This window comes from Neoarius graeffei, chromosome 7 (assembly GCF_027579695.1).
Source record: "Neoarius graeffei isolate fNeoGra1 chromosome 7, fNeoGra1.pri, whole genome shotgun sequence".
Classification (NCBI taxonomy): Eukaryota; Metazoa; Chordata; class Actinopteri; order Siluriformes; family Ariidae; genus Neoarius; species Neoarius graeffei.
The window spans coordinates 4,740,503-4,764,024 of NC_083575.1; the positions used below are offsets into that span (position 1 = coordinate 4,740,503).

A 23,522-nucleotide genomic window follows, 5' to 3' on the forward strand; every position below is an offset into this window, starting at 1 on the left:
CAGATAGTGTCGCAGACAGTGTCTGCGTAGCCCCCCCCCACCTTCGCAGACGCTCTGCGCGCACCTCCCAAAAATTGTGACCACCGCAGAAGCCTCGCAGATAGCGCCGCAGACAAGAGGGCTCTGATTGGTCCACTCTACATCCACTGTACACGCACTTCCGCTTCCCTACTTTCCCGGTTTGGTTTGTTTTCACGACTGGCATTTTTAAAAACACGAGCAAAGATGGAGCAGCACGAAGAGCGGTTGATTGAGGAAGTACGTACATCTATACGACTCCAGTTCTAGTCATTATAAAAAAAAAAGTTATAGTCATTATAAGTAACCGGAGGATAAACACTCCACTAACCACACCCACCAACTACTCCTAGCGACTTCGCGCCCCCTTGCGTTGTGCCGGTGAATAACATCACGCACGCCTATTACTCCCCGCTCAACGATAAATTACAACTGTCTGCGAAAAGCTATCTGCGAAAGCCTTGTCGCAAGAGCATGCAGAGGCCTTAACACTTCACACAAGCTAATTGATGCATAAAGTTATGCTGGGGGCGGCACGGTGGTGTAGTGGTTAGCGCTGTCGCCTCACAGCAAGAAGGTTCTGGGTTCGAGTCCAGTGGCCGACAAGGCCCTTTCTGTGTGGAGTTTGCATGTTCTCCCCGTGTCTGCGTGGGTTTCCTCCGGGTGCTCCGGTTTCCCCCACAGTCCAAAGACATGCAGGTTAGGTTAACTGGTGACTCTAAATTGAGCGTAGGTGTGAATGTGAGTGTGAATGGTTGTCTGTGTCTATGTGTCAGCCCTGTGATGACCTGGCGACTTGTCCAGGGTGTACCCCGCCTTTCGCCCGTAGTCAGCTGGGATAGGATCCAGCTTGCCTGTGACCCTGTAGAACAGGATAAGCGGCTACAGATAATGGATGGATGAATGGATGGATGGAAGTTATGCTGGGGGGTGGAGCTAACATTTGCTTCACACTTCCATTCAGATTGGCTTTTAACTGAGGCTCTCTGGCAGCTCTGGGATTTGAACTCACAACCTTTTGGTTCCTCGCACATTCCTGTCGGGAATTCCAATCAGTGACTCCATTCCTTCCAAAGCCATTTGTCTACTCACAAGCTTCAACACTCGGTAAAATCACACGGTGGAAACGATCAAACCCGAGCTGCCCGAAGAGTTCTTATTCGTTTATGAGGGCTCGGATTCCCGCCCCTTCTCTCATGAGGAAATGCCCACAGAGTCTCTAATTGGTGCTGTTAAAAGACGTCGACTGAGAGCCGTGATATCAGTTACTCCAAGAGCATTTCACAGACATCCGATACCCTCCCGGTGCTCGCCTCTCCTCCTCCTCCTACTACTCTAGAACCGGCCTGTGGGGGGGGGGGGGGGGGGGGGGGGGGGGGGTCTGTCTGTGTGTCTATCTCAGTGCTTGAATACATAAAGTGAGAAAAATGAGGGATGTGTGCTGATGTCATTGGTGTTTATCCCAAAGAGCTGATTAGAAGAGAGGGGTGAGGTGTGTAACAAGAAAAGTGATGGATTAGAAAGAATAAAAAGGAAAGGAAGAAATGAAGAGGAAAAATACAAAGGAGAGGAGAGAGGTGTCAGTAATGTCAAAGAAAGAAAGAAGGAAGGAAGGAAGGAAGGAAGGAATGTGATGTGATATAAATAAAATAAATATTTTATTTTTTCAAACAGACAAAGACAGAGGGACAGAAGACAGACTGTCTAGGTTTAAAGAGAGAGAGAGAGAGAGAGAGATCTAAGCGTTTGCTCTCAGTCAGTGAAAAGTAATGAATCAGCTTTAATCATCATGTCTTCAGTAAAATTCCCTAAAACGTACACAGTCGATGCTCTTCCTGATCTTCAGTGTAACCCTCAGAGACCTGTTCCTCCTTCTCTCCTTTTCCTCTTCCTCCTCCCTCCATTCATCACACCAAACATCCCCTCCCTTTACACTCGTCTGTTCATTAACCCTGTCTTTCCTCACATCCTTCAGATCAACCAGGATAAAGCAGTAACTGACAATGAAAGAATGAATGAGCAAAAAGTTAAAAATAGAAAAGGAAATCACAATTAATGAGCCATCTTGGGAAACTGATCACATGACGTTGGTGTTTTTTTACACACACACACACCCACACACACACACACACACACACACACGATGGGATGCGTAATCCAAATGCTTCTATGTGTGCTCACAGTTTTGCTGTTTGGTGTTTTCCGGGCAGCGAGACGAACACACACACACACACATACACACACACACACAATCATGCGAGAGACACTCGGGAAATCAATACCGCTTTACTCTCTCACTCGCTGTCCTTCCTCTGTCTCACTTTTAGCTCTCTCCTTTTTCTCTTCCTCCCAATTTTTCCCTTTACGTCACAACTCTAAAATGTTGTTTTGTGTGTATAGGGTGGGGTGGGGTGGGTTTCAGTGTTAAATACCCGCAGCTGCTCTATGTGTGAAACCCAAAACTTTGTCCATGACCAAGAGAGAAAACAGATCCAGTTACACACACACACACACACACACACACACAAAAGAAAAAAAAATTGAGATTTTAGGGGAAGAGGTATGTTGCTGGTGCTGGAGCATGGACATCAGAAAGAGGTCAGTCTCTGGAGCTGGATAATGGAAAATGAGAAGATCTCGAGCTGAATGATGAGCACATGTCCAGAATTAGGGGATGGATAGCAAATCGAGAGCTGGAGTAGATTAGGAATTGATGGTTGGACATTTCAGGATATCTGTAGTGATCTAGATGATCATCTGGACATATCTGGAGTTAGAGAGTGGTTAACTTGGCAGATCTGAAGATAAAGGTCAAACCCAGGAGGAGAATGGTTAAACAGACATATCTAGTGATACATGTTGGACATCTGAAAAGAGAAGAATGATCTGGAGCAGGATGATATTGGATGTTGGATATTGGAAAAATCTAGAAGTGTAGGTTGTCAAGGATATCTTCAAAGATCTAAACATATGTCGATCCAGAGATGGTGCTTGGACATCTGAACATAATTGGAGCTAGAGGATGAATAACTGAAGATTTCTGGAGATGACTATTGGACTTGTGAAAAGTTCAGGATGATCTCAGGCAGGATGATGTTGAATATTAGAAGAAAAACACTATGAAATTCGAGATGAATATCTGAAAAGATCTTGAGCACATAAAATAAATATCAAAATGTATTGAGATCTGGAGGTGATGACTGGACATCTAAACATCTAGAGCTGAATGTTTGTTTGTTTTTTTTAATCAAACAGAACTGGAGATGATGGTTAGACATATGAACATATCTGGAGCTCGAAGATGAAAAACGGAATAGATCTGGAGACGATGACTGAACATCTGTAAAGGTCAGGATGATCTGGGACAGGATGATATTGAATATTGTGGGGGGGGAATCTAGAGCTGGATATCTGAAAAGATCTCGAGCACAATGAATAGGTAAATAACATATCTATCATGGGATGATGGATAACTGTGGAGACCTGGACGATAACTGTGGAGATCTGGAGGACATAGAGGTGACATGGTGATACCAGAACACATCTGGAGCAAGAGGATTGATAAGTTTACTGATCTGGAGTTGGAATGTTGATGCCTGAATAGATCTTGTACTGGAAAATATGTGACGTGAAGGATCGATACTTAATCTGCTATTGGAGGATGGATATCTGAAGATCTTGTGTGTCCAGCGTCTGTCTGATATCCAGGAGCATCTCGTTGTATTTTCATCGAGTCAGTCATGCTTGTTTCATGTTATCAGGCCAAAATATTTAAGTGCAGCACACACTTTTCCAGATTTTGTTTGTATCATGCAGATCTGTATGACTGTGTGTGTGTGTGTGTGTGTGTGTGTGTGTGTGTGTGTGTGTGTGTTTATTGGAATGCTGTCCCTGGAGGATGTGTGGTGAACCTCTGTCAGGAAGCATTTGCAGGGAAACACAACTTCATAGCACACACTCCTCTCTGTCTCTCAGAATGTTGTGAAATAAGACAAGTAAGATACCTTCCTTACTTAAAGACAAATCAGTATTGATAGGTTTGGTTTGATTTATGTTGGTATTTGGTTCGGCAGTGTGTTCCATCCCTAACACGCATGCACACATACACAAACAAACAGAATAAAACACGAGGAAAAAGTGTAGCTCTGCCAGAAATGACAAAGAGCGCCGTGGCCAAATGTTGAGTGTGAAACACTCGGACATTCGTTTGTCCGTTTTTGCTCTCATTTACTCATTCTGACCTTGTTTGTGCCATGGACATGACAAATTTGGCCGACTGAGAACATCTGCTCAGTACTAATGATTTTTTTTTTAAACAACAAAAAAGTTTGTCTTTGAAAAACTATAATAAAAATGTTTTCCACCTAGGACTCTGGTTAACTATGTTTAGCGATGTTATAGTTAGCATTAATGAGGTAAATGTTATGATAATTTCATCTTAGTGTTACTTGGATAAAGGTTTACACAGTTAGGGTTACTGAGGTAAGGATAACCAACCCCAGTACACAAAGGAAAATATTTAATTACTTGTAGCTTTCCAAATAAAAGCTTCATTTTTGGTTAATTTTGAGTTTCCTGAGGTAAAGTGTAAGTTTACTGAGGTAAAAGGTGAAGTTACTGATGTAAAATTGAAGGTTGCTGAGGCAAAAGTTAAGGTTAATGAGGTAAAGTTTATGGTTACTAATGTAAAGCTTGTAGTTACTGAGGAAAAGTGTATGTTTACTGAGGTAAAGCTTGAAGTTATTGTGATAAAGTTGAAGGTCATTGAGGTAAAGTGCGAAGTTACTGAGGTGAAGGTTAGGATTACTGAGGGAAAGTTTAAGGTTTCTGAGGTAAATATTGAGATTATTGGGATAAGGTTTAAGGGTGGCACGGTGGTGTAGTGGTTAGCACTGTCGCCTCACAGCAAGAAGGTCCTGGGTTCAAGCCCAGCGGCCGGTGAGGGCCTTTCTGTGTGGAGTTTGCATGCTGTCTGCGTGGGTTTCCTCCGGCTGCTCCGGTTTCCCCCAAAGGCATGCAGGTTAGGCTAATTGGTGGCTCTAAATTGACCGTAGGCGTGAATGGTTGTCTATGTGTTAGCTCTGCAATGATCTGGAGACTTGTCCAGGGTGTACCCTGCCTCTCGCCCGTAGTCAGCTGGGATAGGCTCCAGCTTGCCTGTGACCCTGTAGGACAGGATAAGTGGCTACAGGTAATGGATGGATGGGATAAGGTTTAAAGGAGATACGCAGAGCCTTTATTTGTAAATAAATTTCTGAGTGGATAGTATCTCCATCCTTGACTCTTGTATGCTGCATAAATGGGAATTAAAAATATATATTTTTGAGAGTTAAAATCGACCGCAAAGTTGACATTCGAGCTGCCCCGCTGAGCCAGCCAGCCCTGAGTGCGTGGCGTCACAGCGGGAACCGGTTTTAAGGCCGAGGCCTTTTACAGCTATAGACCAAAGTCATATAAATAAAAAATTTATGGTGAAAGTAAGAAATACCGTTACCGACTTGCTCATCTAAGACTGATTTGACTTCATTGATTGTGGGTTGACTCTCATTAAAACAGGATGGGTGTTATAACTTACGCAACATACATGTACATGCATGCATTTTCACTGATAAAACATAAAAGGCTCATTAAATAACCAGATGAACTGAGACAATCACATTCTGAAGCAAATTAAATAATCTTATACCGGTAACTTAAACACACAATACAAGTTACATGGATTAATCTAAATGCAGGTAAACAACGTGTTGTTTTTGTTGTTGTTTATTTATCCAAATGAGAGTCGGAGCTTACCCGTCTGTGTTCTCGCTTCTTGAAGGCCGATCTTATGGCCGATTGTTTTGAAACAATCTGACTTTCAGTTGTTTGTTCAGTTCTCCGTTCATTTGCTTCTTCCACGTAAAGGCGAGATGGCAGCAATATTCAGTTTAGAAATCAGACGGCTGCTCCACTCTTTCTCCATTTTGCCCATATGGAGTACTCCGCCATTACTGCTTGGCTCAGGCAATTACTAAAACCCGGGACGGAACGGGACGTCACCGGTTTTAGCAACAACCACAGAGAGGTCACTGCCTGAGTGATATGTCCCGTCCCGTTCCGTCCCTGGTTTTACCAACAACCCTCGGCTCACTCCGGGAGGACTGGTGCAATTGAACTTAGCTTTTTAAAAAAATAAATAAATAAAATAAATACTTTCCTTTTCTTGTAGTTTTCTTTTCCTTTAATTGTTGGCACTGCACCCTCTTTCAATACAGGCTTATAGCCAACGCTCCTCAACAGATCAGAGGTTTCGTACGAGTCTTCAGTAAAATGTGCAGAGCAGAGGAGAGACCACTTCATAGCTGCCCAATATGCCCGTGAACTTCTCGCAAAACGCATCCAAATCTTTGCAGTTTGAACATTCTTGGGCCATGAATGCAACGTAAATCCACCTTCTGTCGTGTTGCTGGCAGGTGCACCAACACATCTACGTGTCATGGTGATAAATTAGCTCAAAATGGAGGATCGGAGTTGCAGTCAGCTCTGTGTTTTAGTATAGCGGAAATGGCGACGAGACCGATAGACTTCCTGCTGTGACGTTATGGACGTCAAGGTCATTCACTCAGACCGCTACCTATATAAATCACTTTAATCGTAAGAATTACTATATTAGATTTATTGTTAACGCTTAAAACTATTCCTGTGCCATTCTTGAGGTCTCAAGGCATTTATAAACGAAAGTGATGCCATGGCTCTTTGTATATGGTTTAAGGTTTCTGAAGTTAAGGCTACTGGGATAAAAGTTAAGGTTTCTGAGGTAAAGGTTAAGGTTACAGGAGTAAAATTCAAGGTTACTGAGGTAAAGGTTAAGGTTACAGGGGTAAACTTTAAGGTTAATGAGGTAAACATTAATCTTCAAGGGGTAAAGGTTAAGGCGACTTAGGTGTCATGGAAAAGTTTAAGGTTATTTTGAAGTCAAGATTGAATTTACTGAGGAAAATGTGAAGATATACTGAGGTTAAGATTAAGCTTACTGAGGTAAAATTTTAATGTTACTCGGATAACATTTAAGGTTTCTGAGGTGACGCTTACTGAAGTAAAGGATAAAGTTATTAAAGTTACTGAAATAAATGTGAGGATTACATGGGTAAAGAATAAGGTTAGTGGGTGCATTTTCAAATCATGGAGGTCAACGTTACTGAGGTAAAGGTTAAGGTTACTATGGTTACGGTTATATTCTGGAAGCAAAAGAAACTGAGCTGAAGATTAAGGTTACAGAGGTAGAGGGAAAGGTTAGTCAAAATAAATAGCAGACAAGGACAGTAATACAACAATGCATGTCGTGTGTGTGTGTGTGTGTGTGTGTGTGTGTGTGTGTGTGTGTGTGTGTGTGTGTGTGTTTGTGTTACCTGTTAGCAATTAAGCCCAGGCTCCCACAGGACTGGTTGCCATGGCACTGGAAGTCACTGTGAAAGGTGATTATTTCATAGCTACCAGCCAAAACATGTGAACGCGCACACACTCACACACACACACACATACACACACACACACACACACACACACACACACACACACACACACACACACACACTTGAATGTAGTCACATATAATCAATTACAGTGCAGCAGAAACCCCACAATTTCACTCCCAGCAAGGTCCATACTAATATTTATCCATGTTGTTCACAAAGAGTTTAGCTGGTTTTCATCAGAACTAGTTACCTTCATAGTATTATACTGCAAACCACATTATTACATACTGGATAGTATGTTATTTAAATATGTATGTTATTTTTGTCTGTATATAACATATACAAACTGGGGCGGTCCTATCAGGGGTGCTGTATGGCGAACATGACACCTGCCGAAACTGATTGGCCCACGTCCTGGAACCACTTTTAAAAAGCGTCCCATTTAAAGATACGTTTTTACACAGGAATTAACCACGATTATATGAGTAGGGGTTAAGCATGTATGAAAAGCTGTATGAATGGTACAGTCTGGGAAGCACCATTGATGAGTGGAAGTTTAAATTCCACGAAATTCACCGATCATGTGGAATGTGAGCATCACTGTAACTGTGGTGGATGGAATTCCAGTAAAATAGGGTTTGCAGCCTGCGCGGGTCAGTGAAATAAATTCCCAACACTGAAAGTATAAAGATGATTTCTGTGTGAAACATGTGACTTTGTCAGTGATAAACAAACAACAAATTTGACTTTGGTGGTTTTTACAAAGGCATCAAGTTGAGTAGGCTAATATATGCATCGTGTTCGCTCGCTAAAAAGTTAGCATGCAAAACAATATTATTCAATATTTATTAGTCTTTAAGAATCAGATGTAGTGTGAGCTTTTGGAAGTAGACATGAGGACAGAATGAGAGAAAAGAGAGAGACTAATGAGCTGACAGAAGGACGGGGCGTTTTAGATGTCAAGCGTGTGTGTGTGTGTGTGTGTGTGTGTATACGCATTTCACTCTGTTTGTTTGCATGTGTGCCCATCCATGTCCTTGGAAAGGCACATGTTGCCTGACAGGGTGACACACACACACACACACACACACACACACACACACACACGTGCGCATACACATGCGCATACACATGCGCACCCACACACCTGTACTGCCCCTGGTAACCAGATGGAGGTTGGCAGATACATCTGCAATACCCAGAGGATGTAGATCTCCTCTCTCTCTCTCTCTCTCTCTCTCTCTCTCACACACACACACACACACACACACACACACACACACACACACACCCATATGGATTGTGCTGTACAGTATAGTAGCATGAGGCTATGAATAATCGAGCACTCACACACACACACACACACACACACACACACACACACACACACACACACACACACTCAATTAGCACAGTGCCAGTGTTAAAGAGGTGTAGAGGTGTTCATTGTTCAGTCTGGCACGGTGTGTTGGCACACACACTCAGGTTAGTGGTGTAAAGTAGGTCAGCTTGCTTTGTGTGTGTGTGTGTGTGTGTGTGTGTGTGTGTGTGTGTGAGAGAGAAAGATGGTTTTGGCTGCATGTTTGATTCAACCGCATGCTATGAAGCCAGTAGCTCATTTGGATTGCAGAAATTCCGTGTGTGTGTGTGTGTGTGTGTGTGTGTGTGTGTGTGTAGTCTCATTAGTACTATATGTAAATGAGTTGGCACAGGTCCAGAGGGTCAGAGCCGCAGCAGCACAAAATAAAGAAGAGAGAGTGAGTAAAGCATGTACATATAGATGAACATCTGTGTGTTTTTGTGTCTGTTACATTAAAGAAGCTTCATTGGATTATTGAACGAAATCTGTTCTGCTTTTTATAAGGAGCAGATGTGAAAATTTTTACATAATGGAGACATTTGGCTGGTGCCCCATTTTTAAAAATGAAAATGAAGCTTTTATGTCGAAACCCAAAAGAACCAAAAGCTTCTCTTCCCTCCCGTGTTGTTCTGGGAGACGTTAGCCAATCCCAGATGTCCATTAGCTTCTATAACGTTGTCTGAGCAGTAATTAGAAAAGACGTGGTGGCTTCACACATCAGAGGAAACATGTTTTAGCCCTCAGCCGTCCGGATTGGCGAGCAGTTGTGGCTATCAGTGATGGTGACGAGCTCCCAGGTGGTGAAAAAATCCTTCACCTTATCATCACAAGATCACAAGTTCGATTCCCGACGATGGCGCTGCCGTATCTGGCTGAGAACCAAATTGGCCGTACTCTCTAAATGGGAGGGGCATACTCCGTCTCCCCTGCCACTAGTTGAACATGAGCTCATGCATGTGGAAGAGGGCAGACTGCACTTTCCTCAGAGTGCGATGCAGCAGTTCAAAAAAAGATGCCGTCTGTGTGCACGTGTCTCGGATGAAGCACGCGTCAGCCTGGTTATCGTGTGAGACAGGAAAGCTGATGGAGTCACCGACCAACTCGCACTAATGATCCTACATTCGCGCTCCTGACGCTCTGCGATCTGTCCATTTCGCCTCAACGTTCCTGACTGATTTAAAACGTTGCTATTGTTTATTAGCTTTTGGTTGGTGTGTTTATTTCATTTCATTTTTTATTGCTGTTTTTTGGATTTCTTGCTTTCATTTGCATCATGAATTGGACAAAGGACAGGCACATGGCCTTGGAATACACACACACACGGGCGTGCACGCACACACACATGTCCCACAATGTCTTTTCCACAATGTTAAAAGAAAGAAACAAAGAAAGTAGAAAATATAGGAAATAGGAAAAGAAAGAAAGAAATGTTCTTCTCATTATGAGAATATTTGATTCGTATAAAGTACTTAAAATTTGTTGCACACTCTCAAAATGAAATGTTAGACTTATTTATGACATTGCTTCTCTCTCTCTCTCTCTCTCTCACACACACACACACACACACACACACACACACACACACACACACACACACACACACACAGCCTGTTTTTCTCTGCAGGTGAGTGCATGCCACTGCTCTAACTTTCACTCCATCCATGCATCCCATCTCGCTCTTCTTTTCCTTCCGTTCTCTGTTGTGTGTGTGTGTGTGTGTGTGTGTTTTGTGTCCATGCGTATAAGGGTCGTTGTGTCTCTCCTGTAGGCCAGAGAGGAGGAGGCCTCCACGCAGCACAGCAAAGACACGCCCAGACTTGTCCTCAAGACACACAGCGATGCGCTTGTAAGACATTTAAACACCACCAGTGTGGAGTGTGTTAGACAGGAAGTGGACAGGAGATGTGATTTTGCCTGAAGTGTGTGTACGTGTGTTTCCATCCAAAACTTTACCTGAGTGTTTTTCCGTCATTAAAAGAGCCTCAGTAAAACACACACACCACACACACACACACACACACACACACACACACACACACACACACACACAGCATTCCACCCCGTTATAAATAACATTCCATGAGGTTCTTTCTCACATTTATTTTATCCTCACATTGTTTTTCACACTTCAGCTGTTTATTTCTGTTCTTTTTTTCCCCACACCAGTTCTTCTGTTGCAGAAAGTTCATTATGGATGGAAACATCAACAACACAAACACTTAAAGGAATACTCCGGCGTTTTTGAGCGTAATCTGCAGTGTGTGTGATTATCACGGACAAAAATGTCAGTGCTGAAAAGAGCAATAAGTAAAGAATAAAACATCACACAGCATGCTGTTCTAGGAAACTAATCAGTGCTGGGATGGTGTGATGAAGAGGATGATGTTACCACCTGAAAGTACCAACTTTTACAAATACATTCTGTACGTATTAAAGAATGACACAAACTTTTTATCTGTGAATAATTACATTTCATGGTGAAGAATTAAAGAAAAGAAAAACAAAGAATGGAGAGACAGAATGAAACTGAAACAAACGAATAAAAGAATGAAGAAGGACAAATGAAACAGAAAAAAAACAAGACAGAAACAGAGAAAACTGGTAAGAAAAGGAAAGAAAAAATGAATACAAGGGAAAAATATGAAAGAAAAAACAAAGAAGGAACAAAAGGAAGAAAGATAAAATTAAAAAGAGGAAAAATAAGAAAAAGAAATAAGCAAAAAAAATGGAGAGATAGAATGAAACTGAAAGAAACAAATAAAAGAATGAAGAAGGAGAAATCAATCAAACAAACAGAAAACTAGAAAAAAAAGAAACAAAACTGAAAAAAATAAACACAAAATGAATACGAATGAATAATATGGAAGGAAAAAGGAAAGAACAAAAGAAAGACAAAATTAGTCAAAAAGGACAAAATTTCAAAGAAAGAAAGAAATGTTCATGTGTTCTTATCTTTTAAGGAATATTTTGTTTTCAAAAAATGTGAGTTTTTGCACATTTAAATTTTTTTTATTTTTTAAAGAATGACATGACAAAGATAATTCATTTTATCTGTTTATCGTTACATTTCATGTTCACAAAATAAGATCTCGCTTATGTTATAGCAGCTGTAGACAGTTGTTCCTTCACCAGTTCATTAAATTAAAGTTAATTTTAAAAAATAATAATCTGAGAATTGTAAACTCCTCTGTCCTGTAAACGCTCCCGTGATGTTAATCTTCCTGAATGTTCCAGAACACTGAGTCTCCTTCCGTAAATGTGAAATAATTGTCTCCTTATAAAAAAACTTCACCACATCAGTGATTACAAACCATATTAACCTGTTTGTGTTGAGCGTCCGATGGAACACATCGCTGTCAGTGAGCTGTTACTATAGAAACAATAAACTATGAGAAGGTAATTAGATTTTAATCGACACCTTCTGATCGATCAGAATCTAGAATTCAACCTCAACAGACACCTTGATTTTAAAAAAATCTATTAAAATGTTCCACAAAAAAAAAGAAAAAAAAAGGTTTTCTGGGTTTTTTCAATGCAAGGAAACAAAGCCAAATTTTTGTCCATGGTAATCTTAAACACACACACACACACACACACACACACACACACACACACACACACACACACACACACACACACACACACATCAGGTTGAAAAACAGAGTATTCCTTTAAAACTTGCAGAATCACACCTTCTTTAACATCTCTCCGTTTATTCATATTTGATTTTAGCATTGTCATTCTGCATTGCATTGTATCAGACTGGGTGTGTGTGTGTGTGTGTGTGTGCGTGTGTGTGTGTGTTAATGGCTGACTCAGTCAGGGGTCAGAGGTGAAGGAGACGCGGGAGACGAGTTGAGATGTAAACCAGAGGCGCTAATGTCCGAGGTAATTACGGAAAGAAAAAGAGCACAAAATAAACGACTGTAATTAGAGAGAGAGAGATGGGAAAGATGCAGGGATATGGAGAAAACATGGAATACGGAGGGGGAAAAGGCAAGTGAAAGACAAAATAAGGAGGTGAAAGGAAGACTGAAAGGGAGGTAGAGATGAAAAATTAGTAAAGAGGAGAAAAAGTTTTAAAAATGGAGAACCAAGAGGAAGGAGAGAAGGAGAAAGAGAAAAGAGAGCATGCAAAGGTATAAGATAAAGATACAGACAGAGAGGAGAGAAAGGAAAAGGAGAGATGGAGATGGAGGGACAGAGAAAAGTTAGTGGAGACAAAAAGACCGATGGAGACAATGCCAGAGAGATAGAAGAATAAAGCGGACAGAGCGATGGAGAAGGAGATAAAATAGTGACGCGAAAGAGGAAGAAAGGAGGGAGGGGGAGAAAAAGAGATGGGCAGGAGAAAGGCAGAAGAAATAGAGAGAAAATAGAAAGAGGGGAGAGGGAAAAGGAAAAACAGACATAATGATAGAGAAAAGGAGGAGGACTGAGAGAAGAGAAAAAGGATAAAACAGAAAAGAGAGAGAGATGGGAATAAAAAATAAATGGAGAAAAGGAAGGGAGTGAGAAAAGGGGAATAGAAAGGAAAAAGAAGAGACGCATTAGGGAGAGAAGGAAGAGTGTGAGACAAAACATAGAAGAGAGAAGGAAAGACGAAAGGGTGGAATAATGTGTGAATGAAGGCAATGTGTCAAGTAAAATAAGGAAAAGATGTGGGAGAGAGAGAGAGAGAGAGAGAAGGCGGAGTCAGGGACTCCATTAGCGTAATGTGCAGTGAAATGTCCTGCTCAGAGCAGTGACTCGTTAAGTGCTCTCCATCTGTGCTGCTGTATAAATGAGGGGAAATTAACGCTTGTCTATAATTCAACACACACACACACACACACACACACACACACACACACACACACACACACACTTCACTGCATCAAGACGTTTCACAAATGTTAGCCAAGTTGTGAACAGAAGTGACAAGATGATGTCATCAAACACAGACAGTCACGGCCATACTTCACAAGATTTTAGTCATGCTCTAATGGCTAGCTAACATGCTAATCTGACACGAGTTCTGACAGGATTTGTTATAAATGTTCATCATCTTCACTCTTAATCGTTTAGATAATATGATGTGTGCTGAATATGATCTTCACCGACAGGATTTTAAAGTCATGTTCGCAAGTGTCCGTGAGCTTCACTAGGGTGCATCAGTTGCCCTCACTTTCATAAAATCTGATGCGTTTTTGTTCAGGTGTTCCTTTTCACCAATAAAGACATCCTGTAAAATTTTTTGACCATATTCAAAAGTCTAATGGTGGCACCATGAGGTTCATTTTTTTGCCAAAAAACGCTTATTTTATGTTTTCGCGCAAGGTTTGAATCACAATGTTGGACTCCATTTATTGATTCCTTGTGAGCCAGAGATCATGTTAAGAACCTTTGCAAGGGATTGAGAAGCATTAATGTGATTCATAATACATTTGTATTGTTTAAAAGTAATTGAACAATGATTCAATGAGCAGCTAAAACTCAAACTGTGCTTGATAATATATTTAGAATATGTACTAAAAATGTGTATCGAAGATATTTGGTATACTCTATAAGGTGCCATAATGTTTCATGAAAAGTGATTGAAATTTTGTCATAAAAGTCATAAAATAGCAGCTTTTTCCATAACTTTGAGCTCCTGGTGCCACCATTAAACTTTTGAATTTTGTCAAAATATTTCACCCAGTGTGTTTTCTTACCAAAAGGAACATAAAAACAAAAATGCATCATGATCGGAGGAACTTTTCATTTTTAGGGGGCAACTGATGCACCCTAAGCTTCACTTGTACTATTAGCTAGCAAACACAGGATAATCTGACAGGACTGTCAAAGTCATATACATAAATATTCATATTGTTTACTGCTAAAGCTAGGATTATAAACTTCATGAGATAAAGATCTCGTAAGCTGGCTAACACGAACCTGACAGGATTTCTAATGGAATTTTAAACCATATTAATCATCATTCTTCTTTGGTGAGGCTAAACTAGTAAGCTAACATGCGCTAACTTAACAGGATCTCTGATGTTATTTTTGCCTTTCATAAATGCTCATAATCCTCACTGATAAAACTCTCCAGCTGGCTAATATGGATGAATCGAACAGGATTTCTGAGGAAAATGTGAGTCACATTCATCATTGTTCCTCACTAGCTGAGTTTAGCTTGAAAGTGAACATGCGTTAACATGGACTGTTAGCTAACTAGCTATGATTGGTGAAAGGACATTTACATTAAAATGCGTTCTTATTTATAGTCTACATTTCTGAGGTAAGCCAGCAAGCTAGCATGTGCTAACATGACTGGGGTTATTGATAAATGTTCAGAGCTAACATGAGCTAAACTAACAGGATTTCTGACAGGAATTTTTCCTTGTGAATTATCTTTATAGGTTACACTAGCTAACATGAGCTAACCTCACTGGATTCCTGATAGAATTTTAAATCAGAATTATCATTTTGACATCATTGTTAGACTTAGCCAGCAAGCTAGCATGTGCTACCTTGACTGGTTGTATAAAGGTTCAAAATCTTTCCTGCTAATCCTAGCTAACATAAGCTAATCTGACAGGATTTCTGACAGAATTTAGCTAGATAGCGAACATGAGATAATCTGACAAGATTTTAAAGAAGCTTTTAAAACAATTTTAATCAGTGTTCATACTGTTCACTGCTAACGCTAGCTAGCCAGCTGACTTTCTGTCAGGATTTTAAATGATAGATTTATGTTTGTAGTATGAGATAGCTAAATAGGGTATATAATGAAGCGGAACATATTTAAATACAATTGTAAAAGTAGTTTTATATTGGAAGGCCGTGTTTTTGAGCTATGGGTAAAAAGACACATCAACATTTTCTACATCTTACTTTTTGTGTCAGACAAACGACGAGAAACTCAACGTGGCACCCTGGCTGTGTGTTTTGTGCTGTGTGGAGAGTGTTAGGAGTGTGTGTGAAGGACTTGTGTTATTTTAACGTAGGCCAGGGCTGTCTCTATTGTGTGTGTGTGTGTGTGTGTGTGTGTGTGTGTGTGTGTGTGTGTGTGTGTGCATGCTTGTACTTGCTACATATTGAGGACCGGAACATGCTTTTAACCAACAGAGTTCGAACCTTTTTGGGAAATGAGGACCTTTTGGCTGGTGCTCACTCCTTCAAAGGGCTGTTTGAGGGTTAAGACTTATTCCCTGTCCACACTAGGGATTTTGTACCGATACGAAACTACTTTCGTACCGCAACACCTGTCCACACTAGCAACTATACCGGTACTGTAGCGGTATAACTATCGGTACGAAACCCACAAATGTATGGGTTTCGTACTGGTACAGTATCGGTACCGTAGCGCTTCGCGTAGTGTGGACAGATGAAGCGGTTCTGTATCGATACAAATATAATGCGCATGCGCAAAGTCACACACCTCAATCGATGTCTTCGCTGAATAAAATAGTGAAGAACGGAGATTCGTTTCTTTCTTTCTCAACTGCCTCGCGCGTTTTATACGATTCGACTGAATAAATGACCACCAGAAATACAGACTGTACATTGACAACAAAAAGCACACACACGTCGTTTCATCCGTACGGAAGCCGAGAGAGGCCCTTCATATAGTCCTTTTTTTTAATTCACCTTGTTATCCCGAGATAACGACATAATTAATTCAGGATCTCGAGAAAACAACACAACTAATTTGAGATCTCGAGAAAACAAAACCGTTATTTCATGATCTCGAGTAAACAGCTGAGAAATGGTTCATTCAGGTGCGCCAAGAGACTTGTGATATGCTGACTTTGGGGCTATTTCTCATTCTGTATAGACGCAACTTTGGTCATTAGAATGTCTGGAATAATCGATCACCTAATAAGGCAATATTTTGATCAGGGGTTGACACAGGGAGAGATTGCATTAAGTCTTTTAATAAGGGATAATTTCAAAATTAGTCCGCGGCACCTCCGCAGAAGACTGGCCCGGCTTCGTCTCTACCGACGGAGATACAGTGATCCAGCTGAGATCATTAAATAATTGTTTTGTTTTCTCAAGATCTCGAAATAACGGATGCCATATATTCTCGGAAGGAAGTTACTCGGTAACCACGGAAACATTTCGCGCACGCGCATTTCAACTACCATGAAAGAAAACCGCAAACATTTCTCGCTAGTGTGGACAGATGCACTAAACTGTACCGGTATACTTTGTATCGATACAGTTATACCACTATCGTACCGGTATAAGTGTGAACACAGCATTAGTTTTAGAGGTCAAGTTAGAATTAGGTTGAGGTTCGGGTTAGGGTAAGGGGCAGGGTTAAGGTAAGGGGTGGGGTTAGGCATTTAGTTGTGTTGGTAAAGGTTAGGGTAAGGGGCAAGGGAATACGTTGCATTGTCAGTGAGTCCCCACAAAGATAGAAGTACACTTTTGTGTGTGTGTATGTGTGTTTGAGAGAGACTAGGAGAGGGAAAGACAGTGTATATGTCATTGTCATTGACTGAACCGACAGCTGATTAATCCGCTTATTACTTCCTGTGAGACTTGGCTTGTTCGGTAATCATCTCGCTAGGCCTGGGGCAAATCCGTGAGTCTGCATTGCACCTGTCAACCTGAGCAGTTCTCATGAGGAGAGACAGACAGCAGACACACACACACACACAGAGGTCTTCTTTTCAGACGTGTCCTTGTCATGTTGTGTTAGTGTCACCTTGAATACACATCTACTTGTGTTGTGTGTATTTACGCGCGCACACACACACACACACACACACACACACACACACACTTGAAGGGAAAACCTTTTGTCAGACTGTCTGTGTTTGACCCTGCAGCTCTGCCAGAGGCGACTGACTCTGTGTGTGTGTGTGTGTGTGTGTGTGTGTGTGTGTGTGTGTGTGTGTGTGTGTGTGTGTGTGAGAGAGGGGGGATGGAATGTTTTCTCTCAAAATTGTTACCCCACAACAGGAAAATGGACATTTGGTGTTTGAAAGAAACAGATGAGCACAAACTTAAGCTGATGTTAAAATGTTACGGCATAAGTGTCATGTTTCTCAACCTAGAGTGGTTATTTTTAAACACACATGCATACATATAAGTCTAAGTACTGAGAACACCTCTTGAATTATTTATTCAGTGACTTTGTAGCACTTTCTGATGCTCTGCTAATTTCGCTGACCTAAAATATTTACATGTTGTATGTTGTGTGTGTTTTGTGTTTACCAGGTGTGTGACTGGTGCAAGCACATCCGCCACACTAAAGAGTATCTGGATTTTGGCTCGGGTGAGAGGCGACTCCAGTTCTGCAGCGCTAAGTGTCTCAACCAGTACAAGATGGACATCTTTTATAAAGAAACCCAGGCGGCTCTGCCTGGTGGACTGTGTAACCCTGTTTATCCGGCCGGAGACGGAAAAACGGAAGCAAATGCCGGGGTCCAGCTTCTGACTCCTGAATCTTGGAATGCACCTTTGGCTGAACTAAGGCCCCGCAAGGCACCATCACCAGGGGCAACAATATCCGGGGCTGGACACTCTGGATCAGCGTCTGCATCACCCTCTGATAACAGCGCCGCAGGTTCAGCGTCTTCATCATCCTCATCTTCGGTGAAAATCCCCACGCCAAGGCCACATGAGAGTCCAACATTACCCCCACCACCACCACACTTGCCACCACCCTCTGCTCCTGGAATTCACCCTCCAATGGGTGTGGTGCCTAATGGAACTCCTCCAATGGTGATGACACCACGTGGCCCAATGCCTCTACCCCTGTTTATGGAGCACCAGATGATGCAGCAAATACGCCCTCCCTTCCTACGCCCTCCTGGCCCCAACAGCCCCCTTCCAAATCCCATGATTCCCGGAATCGGGCCACCTCCTCCACCTCGGACCTTGGGTCCTCCATCTAGTCCCATGCACCGACCCCTACTTTCACCCCATGTCCACCCCTCTTCCACGCCAACCTTGCCTGGTAACCCTCCCGGAATAATGCCCCCTCATCCAGGTACCCACATTCCTGGACTTCCCTTCCCTCCAGTTAACATCATGCCACCTGGGCACATACCAATACCACCTATGATGAACTTTGGCATGCCATCACTGGCGCCGTTAGTACCCCCTCCGATGCTCTTAGTGCCGTATCCCGTAATTGTGCCATTACCAGTCCCCATTCCCATCCCTGTTCCTATCCCGATCGGTCCAAAGGCATCAGGCAATCGCCCCGGGAACGATGGGACACTTCCAGAAGTTTCTGGTGAGCACAGTGACTCACAGGACTCATCCTTCTCATCCAGAGGAGAAAGTGGAGCTCATAAGCAAAATTCCTCCAGCTCGGATGTGCTTTCTCCAGGCATTTCCAGCCAGGTGGAACAGCACAGTATGAGCTTGATTAAAACAGAAAGCACTGGAAGTTCCAGTTTGTCACATCCAGGATCTCCTACAGAAGCAACAGCAAATGGAATAATTGACTTGACGACAAGCCGGCGCTCGCGGCAGCAGCTAGTGATCCAGAGAGCCGCACCATGCGTGCAGGTAAAGCCCGAGCCTGAATCAACCACACCCACTGCACATAGCATGTCAAGAGTGGGTGAATGTGAAACAAATGAGAGAGATTCTTGCAGCACAAGACCATTAGAGGACACACAAAAAGACAGAGACACAGAAGCTAAAAGCCCACTGAGCAACATCACTCTGCCTTGTGCTGACCCTTCATTCTGCAGTGCTACGCCTCTGCTATCTCAACCAATCACATGCAGCCTTTCAACCCCCCTGGTCAGCATCGCCGTGACAAAAACAGAGCCAGGTACTGGTACACCTTGTAATGTGATTGTCAATGGCAGTTGCAATATGCAGCTCCTAGAACCCGCAGTCCGGACGCCCCCTCCAGAACAGCGCCTTGCTGTGGAAATGAACCGAAGGACAGCCACAATCTGTGATGAGCCAGTTGAGGGAGAGGACCTGAAGGAAAACAGCTGCTCAGCCATTGAGAGAACCTTATCCGAGCAGGCTGTCGCACCTGGGCGTGCTGGAGAGGAGAAGTCCCAAGAGGCAGAGGATGCTGCATCTGGAGCAGATCATGCATACGCCTTGCCCCTCATGCCTAAACCGGGCTGCGTCATTCAGCCTGTGCCAAAACCAGCAGATAAGACGGCAGCCATATTGCCGTGCGGCTTGGAAGCTCCATTATCGGTGGCTGGGGCTGCAGACATGGAGCCGCCATTGAAAAGGAGGTGCTTGCGCATCCGCAACCAGAACAAGTGAAGAGAGAAAAAGCTTGCAGGTCAATCATTTATGAGTTTTTGGTCGATTTGATTTCAGGCTAACTTTTAACTCGTATGGCAGAAAAATAGAATGGTAGGAAGACAAAAATGGCTACCAGGGGTCAATTGGGAAGGAAGTGTCAAATTTCTAATTGTGCCAGTGTGGTTGGTCAGAATTTTCAGTTCTGTGCAAAAATAGAATTGTAGTTTCATATTTACCTTTGAATTTGGCCATAGATTTGGTATGGAAGGGACTGCCGAATGTAGAACTGTAAAATGCATTGTGTGATTTCCAGAATATGGTATAATTTTTTTCTTTTTTCTGCTTTCTTTCTCTCTCTCTCTCTCTCTCTCTCTTATAGACACTCACCAAAGTGACAAGAGCGCAGCACTGCAGCAGATCCCACCAGTCCACCAATCAACATGTCAACACCTGCCTCTGCTCCGCCAGAACCTTTTCTACAGGCTCGATCATGTCTTAGTTAAATAAATAACTGCACTTCCCACCTATATGATCTCATAACAGACTGATCCCAAGGATTCCTTTGAAGGACAAATTTTCAATTGTCCTTTCAATTTCCGGTTTATCATGGTCCTTCATTTCTCATCACTGTTTGGTCATATTCTATCTACACAGACGTGTCTCCCTCTACAGGACTGGCGCGGCGATGCAGTGCTAAGGATCGTAATGTACATAAAGAATCGTGACAGGGCCAAAACATGGGTGATTAAGCCAAAACAGCAATTCTGAAAGGTCCAGTGGACTGCCAATGAAACATGCAAAGATGGACAGGACCAGATCCTGAACAGTCCCCGAAGCGGGCTTTAAACATGGCCTTAAACATGAGGCTTGCCGCTCAAATGTGCCCACAGATGACAGACAAGTATTTTTTGTTAAGTTTCAGTGTTCAGACAAGTCTGCGTTTGTCGATATGAGGTGAAAGCGAAAGAGCTGGAGCTCTGGGATGCCGGTAGTGTCACACTTTAGATAGACAGAGTGCCAAGAAAGTAATGAGAAAAGGTCACTGTGGTCATATCCTTTGGTGACATTTTTTTTTTATACTTCTACTTCTTTCTTTGGCACCACCAGCAAGACACTGAAATGTTTCTCTATGTCCTTTCTGGTCTCCAGAATGGTCTGAAAATGTCAAACAATACTCCCCCTGCTGGAACAGAACAGACATCGACAGAAAATGAAAAAAAGAGGATTGCAGTGCCGATGAAGACTAGTATTTATAGACAGTTTGCAGGTTGCCAGTTGTGGTGGTGTTTAAAAGGGAAGGATGTGCAATGTAAACTGTCATTGAGGCATGGACGACAGGGTAGAAACGACATGGCTTAAGTTAAACCAGGAGTCTCAACATCCAGCCTCCAACCGAAACCTGGAGATCAGCAGATCGAGGGACATGTCAATCACTATTTTATAATATGGGCATGAAATGAGACATGCATAGTGGTGCTTGAGGGTCCTGAAGTCCAGCATAGTGGTGATTTTCCTGCTCTAACACAACTATTAAACTGGGTAACTGGGTTAAATCGGTGTCTTCGTGTCAGGGAATCTACAAGCTGTGCTGGACTCCAGTTCCTCACCCTTCTACGACTCTAGTGGAATAGCTCAATAAATCATCTCATTATTACGTTAGCCAAATGAGTCCATAGGAATCCATAGGCCTGCTGTCAGTTCAGTCACACTAATCAACCTCAATCAATCAGTCATTGGTTAAACCATGAAGCACGAGGTCCGGGTTTACTGAGGTCTGTCTTTTTTGGTGTCACGGTTAAGTTATAATGTTTTGCCAACTTGCTGATTTTGTTGAGTGGCCATTATTTTGCCATCCCAAGCAGAAATGTTTTTGGTTTCTGGTTTATCAGGTTTACCAAATTTGTGGAATAGACATGCTATGGTAGGCAGAAATGACACAATCTATGCTATGGTAGGCAGAAATGACACAATCTATGCTATGGTAGGCGGAAATGCACACAGGCATGGTTCCGATAAGAAGAGAAAAGATGAGGTTAAATATAACTGGTGTTAAACTTTAAGCAAAAAACAAAACAAAAAAACACATCCATCAGATTTGTTTAAAGGGAGTTTGAGGCAACCATCAAAAGGCTCCATGCCAAAAACTGAAGAAAGCTAAAACACCAAATTAACACAGACTAAATCCTCGAGGAAAGACCTGAAGAAACAAACCAGCAAAGTTAAAATTCTAACTTACAATGTGGTGATCTCTTGTTCCGTAAGAGTTTAATTCAAAGCCTGTAGAGTGTGTGTGTGTGTGTGTGTGTGTGTGAGAGAGAGAGGTTCAGGTCTTGCCAAGAACCTGAGGCATTTCAGTCTGTTTTGTTTTCCTAAATCATTATGAAAGAAAAACTTGGCTGTCACAAAGGGGGCATGAAACGATGTGAGAACTTGCTGAGGAAATCGTATATCGTTTTTGGGTGTCAGAAAAAGTCAAGGTCGTTCTGAGAGGATCTGTGTTGTAACATCACACTAAAATATCATCTCCCATTTACCCAAGAGCTCGAGTTCTTCAATTGGTTTGGTGTTTTCGTTTCAGATTTTCTCTCTCTCTCTCTCTCTCTCTCTCTCTCTCAGCAGCGCAGTGTCTTATTCTCGTGTCTAATTTCTATGTTTGGTTTCATCCGTCGCACTGACGTCAGCCAAAATGTCCCCCAAATGTTTTTTTAGCTCTTTTTTTTCTTCATCCTTCTTTCTGTCCCTCTGTCCTTACTTCGAAGATGAATGTGGAATTGCATTGGCTGGGCTTTTTTTTTTTAATGAGGCACACGGCTGTCATTCATCTCTACACACAATTTCTGGGAGAACTGAACTTGTGGGGACTCATAAGGACAATAATGTGAGGGTTCGCGTTGAGAGAAAACAGACGTACAAATCTCACAACACACACACACACACACACACACACACACACACACACACAGAGTAATTTCCAAACCCAGATTTTTAGAGTCTCAGTACATTTCCCCTTATGGAACACAAGACGGGTTTTTTTTTTTTTTCCATAAAGTCTCCGGTCCTCATGAGTTTAGTGTGTGAACAGGATCCTGTTCACAGAAACACAAACACACGTCCAAACACCTTGACTTTGTCACACAGGATCATTTTCAGTCCCAGAGACTCACTACATCACTGAAAAAGAGACACACTGGTGAGGAATTGGATTTTTAAATCAATTTTCAGTTTTCACAGTGCACCAGCTAACACACACACACACACACACACTTTACATACTTTACATGATCCATAATCCATTACTTAAAATGTTTTACTAAATTGACTATAAATCAGTAAAAATCACTCAAAATCTACTAAACTAGACATACACACCCAAACACTCCAGAAGCTCTCGGATAACGCTGAAAACTGAAATATTGTAGCCTATATTTTCCATCCGACCACGTCTGTGTGTGTGTGTGTGTGTGTGTGTGTGTGTGTGTGTG

The 23,522-nt window shown here is 42.2% G+C and overlaps 1 protein-coding gene across 3 annotated transcripts in view; it reads left to right on the plus strand.

The window, feature by feature from the left end:
* sobpa (sine oculis binding protein homolog (Drosophila) a) overlaps positions 1 to 22,573 on the plus strand; it is a 60,385-nt gene extending 37,812 nt beyond the window's left edge. The window contains exons 5-8 of one of the 3 annotated variants that reach the window (XM_060925178.1): positions 10,601 to 10,678; positions 12,652 to 12,720; positions 18,028 to 20,077; positions 20,420 to 22,573. In XM_060925178.1, coding sequence (XP_060781161.1) covers positions 10,601 to 10,678; positions 12,652 to 12,720; positions 18,028 to 20,058 — 2,178 coding nt within the window. In that variant the 3' untranslated portion in view covers positions 20,059 to 20,077; positions 20,420 to 22,573. The remainder of the gene's footprint in view (positions 1 to 10,600; positions 10,679 to 12,651; positions 12,721 to 18,027; positions 20,078 to 20,419) is intronic. The other 2 variants (XM_060925179.1, XM_060925180.1) reach the window with 2 other exon arrangements.
* Positions 22,574 to 23,522: the final 949 nt, after the last annotated feature.